The sequence below is a fragment of the Haliotis asinina genome, chromosome 10 (assembly GCF_037392515.1).
Source record: "Haliotis asinina isolate JCU_RB_2024 chromosome 10, JCU_Hal_asi_v2, whole genome shotgun sequence".
NCBI lineage: Eukaryota > Metazoa > Mollusca > Gastropoda > Lepetellida > Haliotidae > Haliotis > Haliotis asinina.
In genome coordinates this window covers 5,361,179-5,374,976 of record NC_090289.1, presented here as the reverse complement: position 1 = coordinate 5,374,976, position 13,798 = coordinate 5,361,179, and the positions used below count along the sequence as shown (strand labels likewise).

General features: G+C 40.4%; 1 protein-coding gene across 1 annotated transcript in view; it reads right to left on the bottom strand.

Moving 5' to 3' along the window:
- Window positions 1-13,798, bottom strand: part of LOC137298453 (double-stranded RNA-specific editase 1-like) — a 190,963-nt gene that overhangs the window by 170,874 nt on the left and 6,291 nt on the right. Inside the window, exon 2 of the mRNA XM_067830722.1 lies at window positions 10,913-11,230. Coding sequence (XP_067686823.1) covers window positions 10,913-11,230 — 318 coding nt within the window. The remainder of the gene's footprint in view (window positions 1-10,912; window positions 11,231-13,798) is intronic.

Genomic DNA, 13,798 nt, shown 5'->3' with positions numbered 1-13,798 from the left:
ATTCTCAGCATTATTGTTGGGTCATGTCACGTGATGGCGCTGTAGCAGATGACGTCTTAGTAACTGACGTCAAGTTGAAATCTGATGCGACATGTCAACTTCTCGCTTTATGTGAAGTGGGGTGTAAGTCAGTTCAGAAGTTACAGAAAATATTGGGGCTTCCTTGGAGCACCCTTTGCCAGATTTCAAGCTGCTAGCAGTTTTCAGTACAAGTTGGGATCGGGACGTTGTCATAAACTTGGTGGAAATGACAGGTGACAACTCGCCCAACTGGCGACGGTGCATCCAAACTGCTTGGCTAAACAACTGGGTGAGCTAGCCACGGCTTTGGGGAGTACTAGAGAATCCGAATGGACTGTAAGGCAGAGTTCAAAAGAATCAGGTATCGTGAAGACAGTGCTGAAAAAAGGTTCTGTTGATGACGCAAGAGCACAAGCAGAAAAGACGGAAGTGGTGTGAGTGAAATAGGGACACAGTCTTTTCAAACTGGGTACTTAAGGATGAATCGAAGTTCCCATTTTACAAGGAAAAGGTGGTTTTGAAATGGAATATGCGAAAAATATGCCCAAAGTTCTGACCTTCTGTAATGGTGTGGGGAGGGATTGGGAAATTTGGGTAAATGCGGCTTCTGGAAATTACAGGCCACATTGATTCGAGGAAGTACTGTGAGGATTTTCAAGACGTAGTACTAGATTCAAATATCAGACAGAGAGGAATTCTCTCTATGTAATGCAACAAGAAAATGTCTACGTTTACATGTCTGCCCACATCAAAGCTTGGCTTTGTCGGAACTGCATTCAGGTAGTGGAATTTCAAATCATCAAGGACATAGCGGAAAACTTGGTGCCACAAGACACTGCAGACTGGAAACAAGTGATTCATGAAAAGTGGCATGATCTACCTCTGTAACTTTCAGACCATATTGTAAATTCCATGCCTCGCAGGACTGAACAGTGTTTGGAGTGAAATGGTGGACTGATTGGCTACTGACTTATTGTGAACAATTTAACAATGCATTGTCTGCATGAGTGCCAATTTTCATCAATCTGTGCCAATTTTCAGAAATCTATGTCAATTAATCAATCATGATGTGGAATAAAAAATTGTCTATTTTTTCTCTCAAAACTGTATATACTCAATAACAGTGAAGTGCATCGACTTCTGCTCATATTTCAGACCACTGTGCTCTGTGTTTGGCGTTGATTATATACTAATTACACTGAGACAGTATTTTAAACAAACCAGTGCAGATGTTTACATCTGCAAGACCTTCAAACAATCTGCACTGCAACCTAATGTAGCCAGTATCTCCTTGCACTGACACCACCATCCAGTAAACCTGGAGAAAACTAGCACACTCTTTTTCAAACCGTTGTCTCATGCTGGACTCGGGAAGGATTTGTCCACAACTTGTCATGCAGTGTTCTAAGCCTCTTTGATAAACTCTGCACCTGCTCCTCTGGATCTAACTCTTATGTTCAATTACAGAACTGGATGCAAAACATACTACCAGCCCTGTGGGAGAGCTCCAATGGTAAGACAGTGGACCGAGAAGGCCTTGCAGCATGTAAATACTGTCTCTCCTGTACAAATAAACTACATGTCTTCCCAATAAAAAATCAGGTAGTAACATAAATAAACTGAATAAATTCCAACGTAAACATTGCAGGCTTAGAGGTAGTTTGATGATGTACAGGTCATGTTTTGCAAAGCTTTATGTAAAAAGAACATCGAAAAAGCATGTACAAGAAAAATATTGTGATTCCATCACGACACTTACTGTCTGTGTGTGGAGCAATAGGTCACTTCATTTAGTATCTCTGACCCTTAAATATGGATGAATACTGGAGAGATTGAGAGAGTGAAGGTTGTCTTACATCACGAGTGCCAATGGAGCTGTCACAACAGCGTGTATAGAAAATGAGTCCAGACCACTCTAACAGCATAAGCAGCAGGAGAAGTATTTGCAAGTTCTTCCAATTCCACATTTTCAGAAATCCTTTTCAGTGTGAGTTATCATCAGCTTTATTACTGCAGTGTCATCCATCTAGCTGTGTCTGGTAAGAAGGAAGACCAACAGCCATCAACCAGTCATTAAACGCTGACTAATATGTTGTTCATGCCTGTCACACTGAGTGTTGTTACTGAACATGGATGACCATGAAAATACAATGAAAAAACCAAGGTGAAGGTGATGGAAAAAATACAGCCAAATTAAATGTAATTCATGAGTGAACCATGCCCATGCTGATGTACTACATGATAAACAACAGTCGATATAGCTATAAAATGGTTTATTCTAGATGCAGCTGAACTCCATCTTTGAAGCTGACAATGGGTGTATCTTGAATATGTCTTTCTTCTTATCTGGTGACCTGTTAAATAACGATGGTAACTGTATCGCTTACAAGGTGGGAAAATGCCTGTGAAAATGTCCTGTATTTGATGGCGCTTATCTTGAGTCAGTGTGAGAAAAGCCAGATTTATTGATGTCAACTTCTTTATTGTGCATAACACAACATTTGGGAATGAGTGAGTGAGTGAGTGAGTTTAGTCTCTTAGCAATATTCCAGCAATATCACGGCAGGGGACACCAGAAAATGGGCTTCTCACATTGTACCCATGTGGGGAACCAAACCCGGGTCTTCGGCGTGACAAGCGAACGCCTTAACCACTAGGCTACCCCACTGCCCAACAACATTTGGGAGCATATGCTTGCTCCTTCATCATTGAGTCAGTGTGGTCATGCTCTTAACATTCCTACCATACTGCAGTGACGGCACCCTGAATTCAATCTGTACAGAGCATCGAACCCAGGTCTCCAGGAGACAAGCATGCACTTGATCCACTGTGCTGCCTCAGTGACAGTATTGCTAATGTTAACTCTCTGGCAATGTCAGATCACACATAGTCTCACACACTTTTTACAGTGGGGAGATGATGACTTCATAATGGATAGTCCTTGAAGGTTATTCAGTCTGCACCTCATGTGGTGTTTGTCTGAAACATGTCCCCAGTAATCATAATCTGATCATGGTAGATGTGCCAAAGGACACACACTGAGAAAACAATGAACTTTGAGCAACAAGTTTCAGCAGGTGAACAGATATCAAAAGGCTGCTGTTTTCCAGATTCAGGTTCCAGGATGTGAAATAACCCAGCTACATGAAGCAGACATTCCATCTCCACATGTTTGTATCCGTTTTTCATAGGGTTCGATGTAGCTCTATCTTTATGTACTGGAAAAGCACAACATGCAGCAACATTTCCCTTAGCACTGACTGACAGTCTTGTTATTGTTGACTATTTTGTGTATCGACTTTGGTCAACATTCTCACATGAAGCCATCCATATTCCACCTCATTTTCAAGTGTGGGAGATCTGTGATGGATTATGTACTCAATATCCAATACCTGCGAACATATGTGTTAAGATTAAAAGCAATTTCATATTTGAGGCATCCTGGATGCAGTGTTTTTGTTAATCTCAATCCCATTTTATGCCACAGAAGCAAACAGCATCTATGACCGAAAATCTATGCTCACCTCATACTAGGCTTCATAAATTACTCCAGTATTCCACGTCTGTTATGAAAAAGTTATGAAAAGCAATCAACGTGGTCATTCTACCAGTGACATGTTTCCATCCAAAGCACACCAATTTCAAGATTGGCCAGTAATGAAATCTGACTGGACATGACTGGTACAATTCACTGTTATCTCTGCTACATTGATGAATGTATTGAGGTTACCACTTAACCAGCTAAATACTCAGTCTTGCTACAATCAGCCAAGCTGTGCCTTCAGGTTTGCAGAGAGTCTGTCGCACAGAACCACATTATTTTCCCTACTGCTATGCCCTCTCTGTGATGCTAAAGTCCTAAATGAGGCAAGTCTGTATTTTCTCAGGTTCTGAATCTCAAGTCTCCCTTGGTCTTCTTTCCAATTTAAATGGGTTTGTCACAATCAAAATAATAAATTCAGAGACAAAGCAATTAGTCTAGTTTGTGGCCAGCAGCTCATCCTTGGCCATGTGACACATGTTTGGCTCAGTGAACATTCATCTTGACAACTGCAGCTTGGTATAGGGTACTTAGGGAAGAGCGGGAACAGTTAGGCCAACAGACAGTAAAATCAACATATAGAGTATGACAATGCTGGCCTGTTCAACCCTATCTCTCTATCCTCTGTTCACCATCTGTACCTCACTAACACATAACAGCCAGTAACAACATTACAACCATATCTCGCTGAGTGAGTGAGTAGTTTTACGTCGCTTTAAGCAGCATTCCAGCAATAATACAGTGGGGTTTTCCCACACTGTACCAATGTGGGGAATCGAATCTGGGTCTTCAGCATAACAAGCAAACACTTTAATCATAAAGATACCATACTGCCCCTACAACCCTATCTCTCTATCAATCATCTACACCTGAAATATTACAACCAGTGCTGATCCATACAACCCTACCTCTCTATCAACCATCTACACCTAAAATATTACAACCACTGCTGTTCCATACAACCCTATCTCTCTACCATCCCCATCTACCATCTGTACTTCACTAACACATCACAACCAGTGATGATCCATACAACCCTATCTCTCTACCATCCCCGTCTACATCTGTACTTCACTAACACATCACAACCAGTGATAATCCATACAACCCTATCTCTCTACCATCGCCGTCTACCATCTGTACTTCACTAACACATCACAACCAGTGCTGATCCATACAACCCTATCTCTCTACCATCCCTGTCTACCATCTGTACTTCACTAACACATTACAACAAGTGCTGTTCCATACAACTCTATCTCTCTTCCATTCCATTTTCTGTTCACCAATCACATCTTTCCAGCAAATGGTCTGCCATCATTACCCCAGCACACACACAAGCCCTGCACCTGACTGAAAGGTGAAGCTGTGGAACATCGCCCATCTGACATATTCTTCGTCCTCCATAATAGATTATTGCAGCTGGCATGACCAAATCTCAATTGCTGTGATAACACCATGCTTGGGACATCTCCCACAAATGCCAGCTACTTAACAATATCCTTTTCTGTTGTCTTAGCTGCTCAGGAAATGTCAGGTGATGCTTGGGTTATCTTTTCTTGGACATACTTCCATACCGTTTTCCTCAAGAGAACTGATCATTGCACATTTTCCTCTTCAGTCTTATCAAACTGAAGATAACAGAACATTACGCCACTGATAATTACAGATCGCTCGTTTCCAGATCACCGCTGCAGCAACATCCTATCATTCATTACGTCTGCTGTCTTTGCACTGGTGAATTCTCCAGAGGCCAACCTGCTCACCCTGACCAATTGCAGCCCTACATCACTGGTCCTGATGTGATGAGTAAATTGCAGAAAATAAGTCAATCCAATATTCAGCTGTAACTGGTTCTCACATGACCTCCATTTTCAGTAATGATGACCCCAAATCTCCTTGCATGGTACTTATTTATAATATGTAATTTCATTACCAACCAGATACACATTCTATCGACGTCTGCTGGACTGTTATAGAATCTTTAACAGCAGTATTCTTCAATTCTAATATTTCAATTTTATTGCTGAAGAAAATAAGAGGTTGTTGGTACTATTCATCAAAATATAACCCCCCCCCCAAAAAAATGGACTTTAAACGAAAGAAGATGGGGTAATCTTTTACCACTGAAATAAATTTTATTGGCCTTTCCACCTTGAGTTTTAACAGTCTAAGACTACCAGTCTTATACTGATGGGAACCCCACACCTTGTTCCAAGAACCAGACAAGCCTGTAAGTAACCTTTGTGAGCATCCTCTGCAATATCTGCACAATATTCTGGTAATGGTATATATTTTTGACTGTATTCCAAAAATGACAGCAGGAACTACTTGCATCTAGGTAGTACAAGGACGTTTAGGTATATTTCTGTTTGAGCTAGGTTTGTTCACTGAATGAGAACAAATTGAACTTGTGTGAGCTTTAAAAAATGCACAATCCACCTACCATTGATTTTGTAAGCACTTATTATAACCCATATGGAATGCTGCAAATTGAAATCAATAATGTTCACTACGTCAACTTTTCATAGTGACAGGCATCTTTCAAACATGTAATGTACACATAATGCACACACACACACACCATTACATCAAGGAATCATACACTAACTTACAGGCTGGTGATCTCACATGATTACATAATGATATCATGGCTGTGCATAGCATGTACTCCACTGTGAAAAATAACATATATACATAAAACCATCAGCAAATAGTACGAGATCTGGAGATTCTTTCAGTACACATGTACAGGGTTAAGCATGACATGCACAAGCTTCTAGGTACCAGGATGCTTGAGCAGTGTTTTTAAACAGATGCTTACCCTACAGCTTCCTTCTGAACACAAGGCTACCCTACTGCCTGCTTCTGAACACAAGGCTACCATACAGCTTCCTTCTGAACACAAGGCTACCATACTGCCTGCTTATGAACACAAGGCTACCATACTGCCTGCTTCTGAACACAGGGCTACCCTACAGATTCCTTCTGAACACAAGGCTACCATACTGCTTCCTCCTGAATACAAGGCTACCATACTGCCTGCTTATGAACTCAAGGCTACCATACAGCTTCCTTCTGAACACAATGCTACCATACAGCTTCCTTCTGAACACAAGGCTACCCTACAGATTCCTTCTGAATACAAGGCTACCATACAGCTTCCTCCTGAATACAAGGCTACCATACAGCTTCCTTCTTAGCACAAGGCTACCCTACTGACTGCTTCTGTACACAAGGCTACCCTACAGCTTCCTTCTGAACACAAGGCTACCATACTGCTTCCTTCTGAATACAAGGCTACCATACAGCTTCCTTCTGAATACAAGGCTACCATACAGCTTCCTTCTTAGCACAAGGCTACCCTACTGACTGCTTCTGAACACAAGGCTACCATACAGCTTCCTTCTGAACAGAAGGCTACCATACTACTTCCTCCTGAATACAAGGCTACCATACAGCTTCCTTCTGAACACAAGGCTACCATACAGCTTCCTTCTGAACACAAGGCTACCATACAGCTTCCTTCTGAACACAAGGCTACCCTACTGACTGCTTCTGAACACAAGGCTACTCTACTGCCTGCTTCTGAATACGAGGCTACCCTATGCCTGCTTCTGAACTCAAGGCTACCCTACTGCCTGCTTCTGAACATAAGGCTACCATACTGCATGCTTCTGAATACAAGGCTACCATACTGCCTGCTTCTCACCACAAGGCTACCCTGCTGCCTGCTTCTGACCACAATGATATCCTAGTGCTCATTTCTTAAGGTGGGCCAAAAAATTGGGCCTACCTTGTGAGTCCAAGACAGAGCTTATGACAAGTGTGAACATTCACAACAGGCAAACACATGACCTATGTACCATGGTAATTCACCAAATATATTATTGACATTTATCACTAACAACACCATGTTGATGGTGCATACAACTGTCATGTCACAGAAGTGTGTTTAATTTCTGTCATTAGAACAAAGTTTGTTCACTACCATAAAATCTTATATTTGAACCTTACAGTCACTCCTAGTTCATAATTCTCCACATTTAATCAACTTTCTGCTCATTCATCATACCATAATCTATCAGCAGACTTGTAATAGTAAATCAAAATGTCATAATTATATTTCTTGACACAAATCCTACATTATCCAAGGAATGATGCTAAATAGGTGTGACAGAATCAGTAAAATCGTAAGATTTGCTAAAATATTATTCATGCAAACTCAGGTTCTGGCAGATATCACCAGAGACTAAATGTAACAGGCTGTTAAACAAAGGTCAAGTAGAAATGTTTACAGAATCATTCTCCACATCAATTAATCTCTGTGTTAGAAGTGGAATAGTTTGCAGTTCAGTTGCTCATGCCATATCTCTGTCAGATGATAAGATGTGATGAATTATCTCCCTTGTTCTGCATCATCCAAGAGTTTATGATCAACAGGAAATGGAGACAGATAACCTCACTATCATCACCCAATCTGATGCAAAAGGAACAAAGATGCCTTCACAAGATACACATGGGATGTTTGAAGATACAAGGGTGCTTGGAATGGTATGTTACGTAGGATGAAAACAGTAGTGTGAACACCATCTTCCATTTGCTTTTGGACAAATAATACATAAACATGAACTAACTAATGTCCAAATCTCCAACAGCCTTTTTAGACTTGATCAGTGGTGACATACTCCATATTTCCATATCAAAATGCTGAGATTTTGCCATTTTCAACATCAGCCTCTTAGCTTGTAAACAGTAGTAAGCATGGAACATGTAAAATGTAATCTTATGGTTAAACTGTGTTTCTTATAAAGAGTGAGTGAGTGAGTTTAGTTTTACGCCGCACTCAGCAATATTCCAGCTATATGGCGGCGGTCTGTAAATAATCGAGTCTGGACCAGACAATCCAGTGACCAACAACATGAACATCGATCTGCGCAATTGGGAACCGATGACATGTGTCAGCCAAGTCAGCGAGCCTGACCACCCGATCCCGTTAGTCGCCTCTTACGACAAGCATTCTTATAAAGAATGGCCAGTATATTAATTTGTATATCTGCAAATCTGTATAGCAGCATTATCATGTAAAAAAGGGACAACCAGTTCAAGTGAGTGAGTGAGTGAGTGATTTTAGTTTTACGCCTCACTCAGCAATATTCCAGCTATATGGCGATGGTCACAACCACTTCGAACAACCATAACAATAAACTAACAAAATCAACATACTATAGTACAGAGACTGCACTACTGCAGGTGACAAATGAGCTCTGTTGTGCTGTCGATGACGGTAGGATTGCTGTTCTAGTGTTGCTGGACCTGTCTGCGGCCTTCGACACAATTGACCACCATAGACTCCTGTCTAGGCTTAAAAAACAGTACGGACTTGAAGGTCATGCCCTTCAATGGGTATCATCTTATCTGTCCGACCGACAGCAATCTGTTGTCATTGGTAGTGAGAGATCTAAAGGCGCTGCAATCACATGTGGTGTGCCACAGGGGTCAGTCCTTGGTCTGGTCCTGTTTGTATATCCAGTATTGTATACTGGATATGTCTGAATGATTACTAAAAGCCACACAGTTTCTCACCACACCTATGCTGATGACACTCAGCTCCTGAAAGCCTTCTGTCTGTCAGATCTCTCCACATCTCTTCACTGTTTAGCTAAATGTACACAGGACATCAAGTGCTGGATGACTACAAATATGCTTAAACTCAATGACACTAAAACAGAAGCAGTTCTCGTTGGTACAAAGCAACAACTCAACAAAGTCAAAACCGATTTCCTTAAAGTTGCAGATACAGACATCAAGTTCTCTGATGTTGTTAAGGACTTGGGTGTCTACATTGACTCTTCTTTGACTCTGGATTCTCATGTTAATCATTTGAGCAGGATCTGCTACTTTCACCTGAAATCCATTGGTAACATCCGGCAATACCTAACAACTGCTGCAACTGAAGCCCTTGTTCGAGCTCTTGTTACATCAAGGCTTGATTACTGCAATAGCATCCTTTCAGGCCTCAGTTCTACACTCCTCGAGAAACTTCAAAAGATACAAAACACTTCTGCCCGCATCATCAGCAAGACTTCTAAACGTTCCCGTATAACACCTGTGCTGAAAGATTTGCATTGGCTACCAGTAAAGGCCAGAATTGACTTCAAGATCCTCTATTTGACATACAAGTGCCTCCAAGGATTGGCTCCCTCCTACCTGTCTGAACTGCTACATCCGTATGTCCCCGCACGCAACTTGCGCTCAAACACTCAAGATCTACTGGTCATCCCACCCTACAAACTGAAATCCTTTGGCTACTGGTCATTCTCGTACTCTGCAGCTGTGCTTTGGAACTCTCTCCCTTGGACCATTAAAAGCTCGAACACAATTGACATTTTTAAGTCCAGACTTAAAACTCACTTTTTCACAGCATACTACTAATTATTTCAACTGTAAATATGCTTTGAGCATGCCTTAGGGTGTGGAACAGGCGCATTATAAGTATGCATTTATTATACTGGTCAGAATTTGCAGAAATATATACATAAATCATCAATGAAGTAAATATTCACTTTGTTTCCAAACAAGATTACTGGATATATCATTGTAGTTTTTCAGTCACACCATTACTGATAACCTTCAGGATAGAACTGGATGATTCAACTAGGATGCATTACTAAACTGGAAATATTGGCACATGAAGATGCTGTTTCTAGTGATTTACTTTATAAATGATGAATGTGAACAAATATCCAGATTAACCAGTAAAATCATGTCTGTGTCAAGACTCATTAGGACATTGTTTTCAGTGGAGTATAGTGTCACCATACGGACAGTTATTATTAGCTGACCTTATGACACAGAGCCACAACTGTAATACGCTCAGGCTCTTGACTAGTGTCTGGCCATGTAATACTCCAACAGCTGTCAACTCGGCAGAGTTTTACTAGATGCTGCTAGCCCAGTGTTGTGTTCAGAAAACCACAAAACCAGCACAAGCCAACATGTCACCTCTCTCTAAACATACAATTTCTGGAGTTGTATAAACCATCTCTTTATAGGGAAGATGAACTTGTTTTTAACACTTGACAAGAAATTCGATTATATTAACAGTGCAGTGACACAGGATACACATTCACCACTATGGTAAGCCATACAAGCAGGAGCTGATAAACCTAAGAAGATAAGAATCTTTGCTCTGAAACCACAACCAGAGGATCATGGTATGTCCAAGGGAAGCAACTCTTCATGTTAAGCAGGGGAGCTGTCCATATTGACACATATACTGGTAAACATGACAGACCACACTTCAAGTGACATGACTGTAAACAAGGGGAGATAACCTTTGGTACATACCTTCATCTGGAACGTAGAGAATGTTGTACATCTCTTTCAAGGCCTTCTCTGCTGCATCTTGCTTGGCGGTCTTCTTGGTCAGTCCTGATCCAACAAAATTCTTGTCAGCAACGCTCAGTGTCATCTCAAAGATCCTGAGAAGATTGTCTCCCTTTTCCGCTGTCAGTTGGTACACAGCATCTCTTCTCATCTCATTCAACAGCATGACAGGATGTTTGTTTGAAATCATCAGCTTTGGCTCAGGGCCTGCTGTATTTCTGCACTGTTCTATCAGGGCATTAATAGCAGCTCTCTGGTCATCTCCTTGGGGCTGTTGATCTGTAGAAACGGAAGACATTTGTAATCCCTGACCTGTATCTCCAATATCTCTATGAATTCTTCATTTGGAACTACAAAACTTCACACCTTTTCCACACAAAAAAAAATATATAAAAAAATTCTTCACAGAATATCCCATGATTTAACATCAAAATGTTTGCCTCATTAAAAATACAAAACAAACTACTAAAACAATAGGTCACCTGGTTACATCAACATTTTTCACTGAACAATTTAAACAATATGCATTTGTTTCCCTTAGGATTCACATATTCCAAAACCCATAAGATGACGACTGTCCGAACAATAATAGCTTGAAATTCCTACACCAAATGGCAAACTTCCTGAAAGGATTAGAAAGGCATTATTAGTATCAGTGATGTGAAGTACACAGAATCACTGATAGTATTCATGGGAAAACAAAGGGATGGGTAAGTGGTCCAAATCAACCACATATCAGGCGTGGTATACACAAGATATGTCATGGTCAGTGAATAAGTACACTCATGGAATGCTTCTACACTGAATTATCCAACAAGGTCCAACATTCAGACATGGTACCAGAAATTGATGCATAGTTTATAACATAATTTTCAGAGCATGTAGCAACAGCTGTGACTAATTTGTTTATTGCCAGAGTTACAAATATGTGACTGAACGTCAAGCTGGTCAAACTGATGATCAATCCTGGAAGCATCGAACAATAATAGCTTACAGTAGGCGTGACTTACTATAATAATTGAATTGAAAGTTTTTTTTGGTTAGTTCTTTCATGAATCACCTAGAACTACTTCAGCAGCCTGTAAATAACTGAGTTAGGACCAGACAATCCAGTGATCGATATTGTGAGCAACTATTCCCACTGTTGAGATTCATTACTCATCTGCACATACATTCACCAACAGTGTTTAACAGTCTCTACACGGAAAACAAAGTTTGACAACACCTGCTGTTGAAAGTTTAAAAGTTGTCACTCATGCTTTTGCATGTCAAACACATGTTGTCAAACTTTCATGCCATTTAAGACGTCTCTATCAGTGCGGTCACATGACAATTTCATTGAATCAATGAATGTGATTGGTTGTTTCTGAACAACACAAGTTTGATAACACAGAAAGTTTGATGGAAAAGTTGGTGGGAATAGAAACCTATCCTATTTCTTGACAACAGTGTGACAACTCTGAAAATGTTGTTGGTGGACAGTTGTTGGAATGTTCATGGAATGTTCTTTTGTTGTCAAGCTTTAACTTGCCGTGTCAAGACCACTTTAGAGTAAGCTGCTCTCAGCAATAGTATAGCAGCAGCAGCAGCATGATGGAGACCATGTAAACCTCATACAAGCTGAGACACGAACTCAGGCATTTACAGGAACAAGTGAACATTTAACCACTAGACCACTCTACTGACAACAAAACAATCAAAGCTTAAGCACAGCAGCACAATTTAACCTGTCTAAAACATAGCAATCAGACAATGATATCATAACTCATAGACATTACAGTGGCAGGGTAGCACAATGATTAAATGTCTGCTCATCTTGCTAAAAAAACAGGTTCTATTTCCACATGGGTACAGTGTGTGAAAGTTCTACTGAAACATATTTCTGGTGTCCCCATCATGATAATGCTGGAATATTGCCAAGAGCGACGTAAAACCATACTTCCTCACTAGCTCATTGTACAGCAAAGTGACAGGAAAGCCTGCTGCAGTTTTGGTGGAAACTATGATCAGGGCATAGTGATGTCAAACCCACAAGATTCTCAGAATGATTCTGGAGTTTCAATCGGCACTGTTTTCTGGCCACGTAACGAACACAACAGTGAACTGCTGCAGCTGCATTAGTACACAGGAGCAATTCATTTTGCTGTCTTGGTTCTTTTTCTTTTAACATAAATTATTTTGTCTGATACCAGCATAAACACGCAACATGATATTTTTGTTCCTGATGCTCAACATCCAGCAGTCATGTAAAACATAAGGTGGTTCTTACATTCCGGAAGTGAGTGTTTACCTACGTGGGATATTATTTACGGAGGATATATTAATATTTACATTTGAAACCTTCCACATAACCTTCACATGATACTATCTCCCTCACATTGCAAATATTTTGCTATCTGTACAAGGTTCAGTTGGTAAGTATAAGAAACCCATTTCTCAAAATAATCACCTCCATCTATACAATTTGGATTGAAGTTAACGTTACCTTCTAGTTTCTCCTATAAAATGATAAATGCCATATCTAAACATTTACCGAAATGTCTGCTACCACATACATTGACAAGTTAACACTTCATGAATCGAGCTGTTAAAAAATTCCCAAGCGATGAAGATGCGTATCGTTAACTACTCTGGTGACACCAAGCATGTGCATGTTTTCAACATTCCAAGAATCATAATCCAAGTAATCTATGATTCAATCCAACCATGACCAACAAACATGTATTGAATTACACAAGTTCATCCTGTTGTTACGCTATCTTGGAATGAAACATGTTAATTGGAATTAAGTTTGCAATCAAATTCATTCACTTTGAGGGGTAGCATAGTAGTTAAGATTTGTTTGCC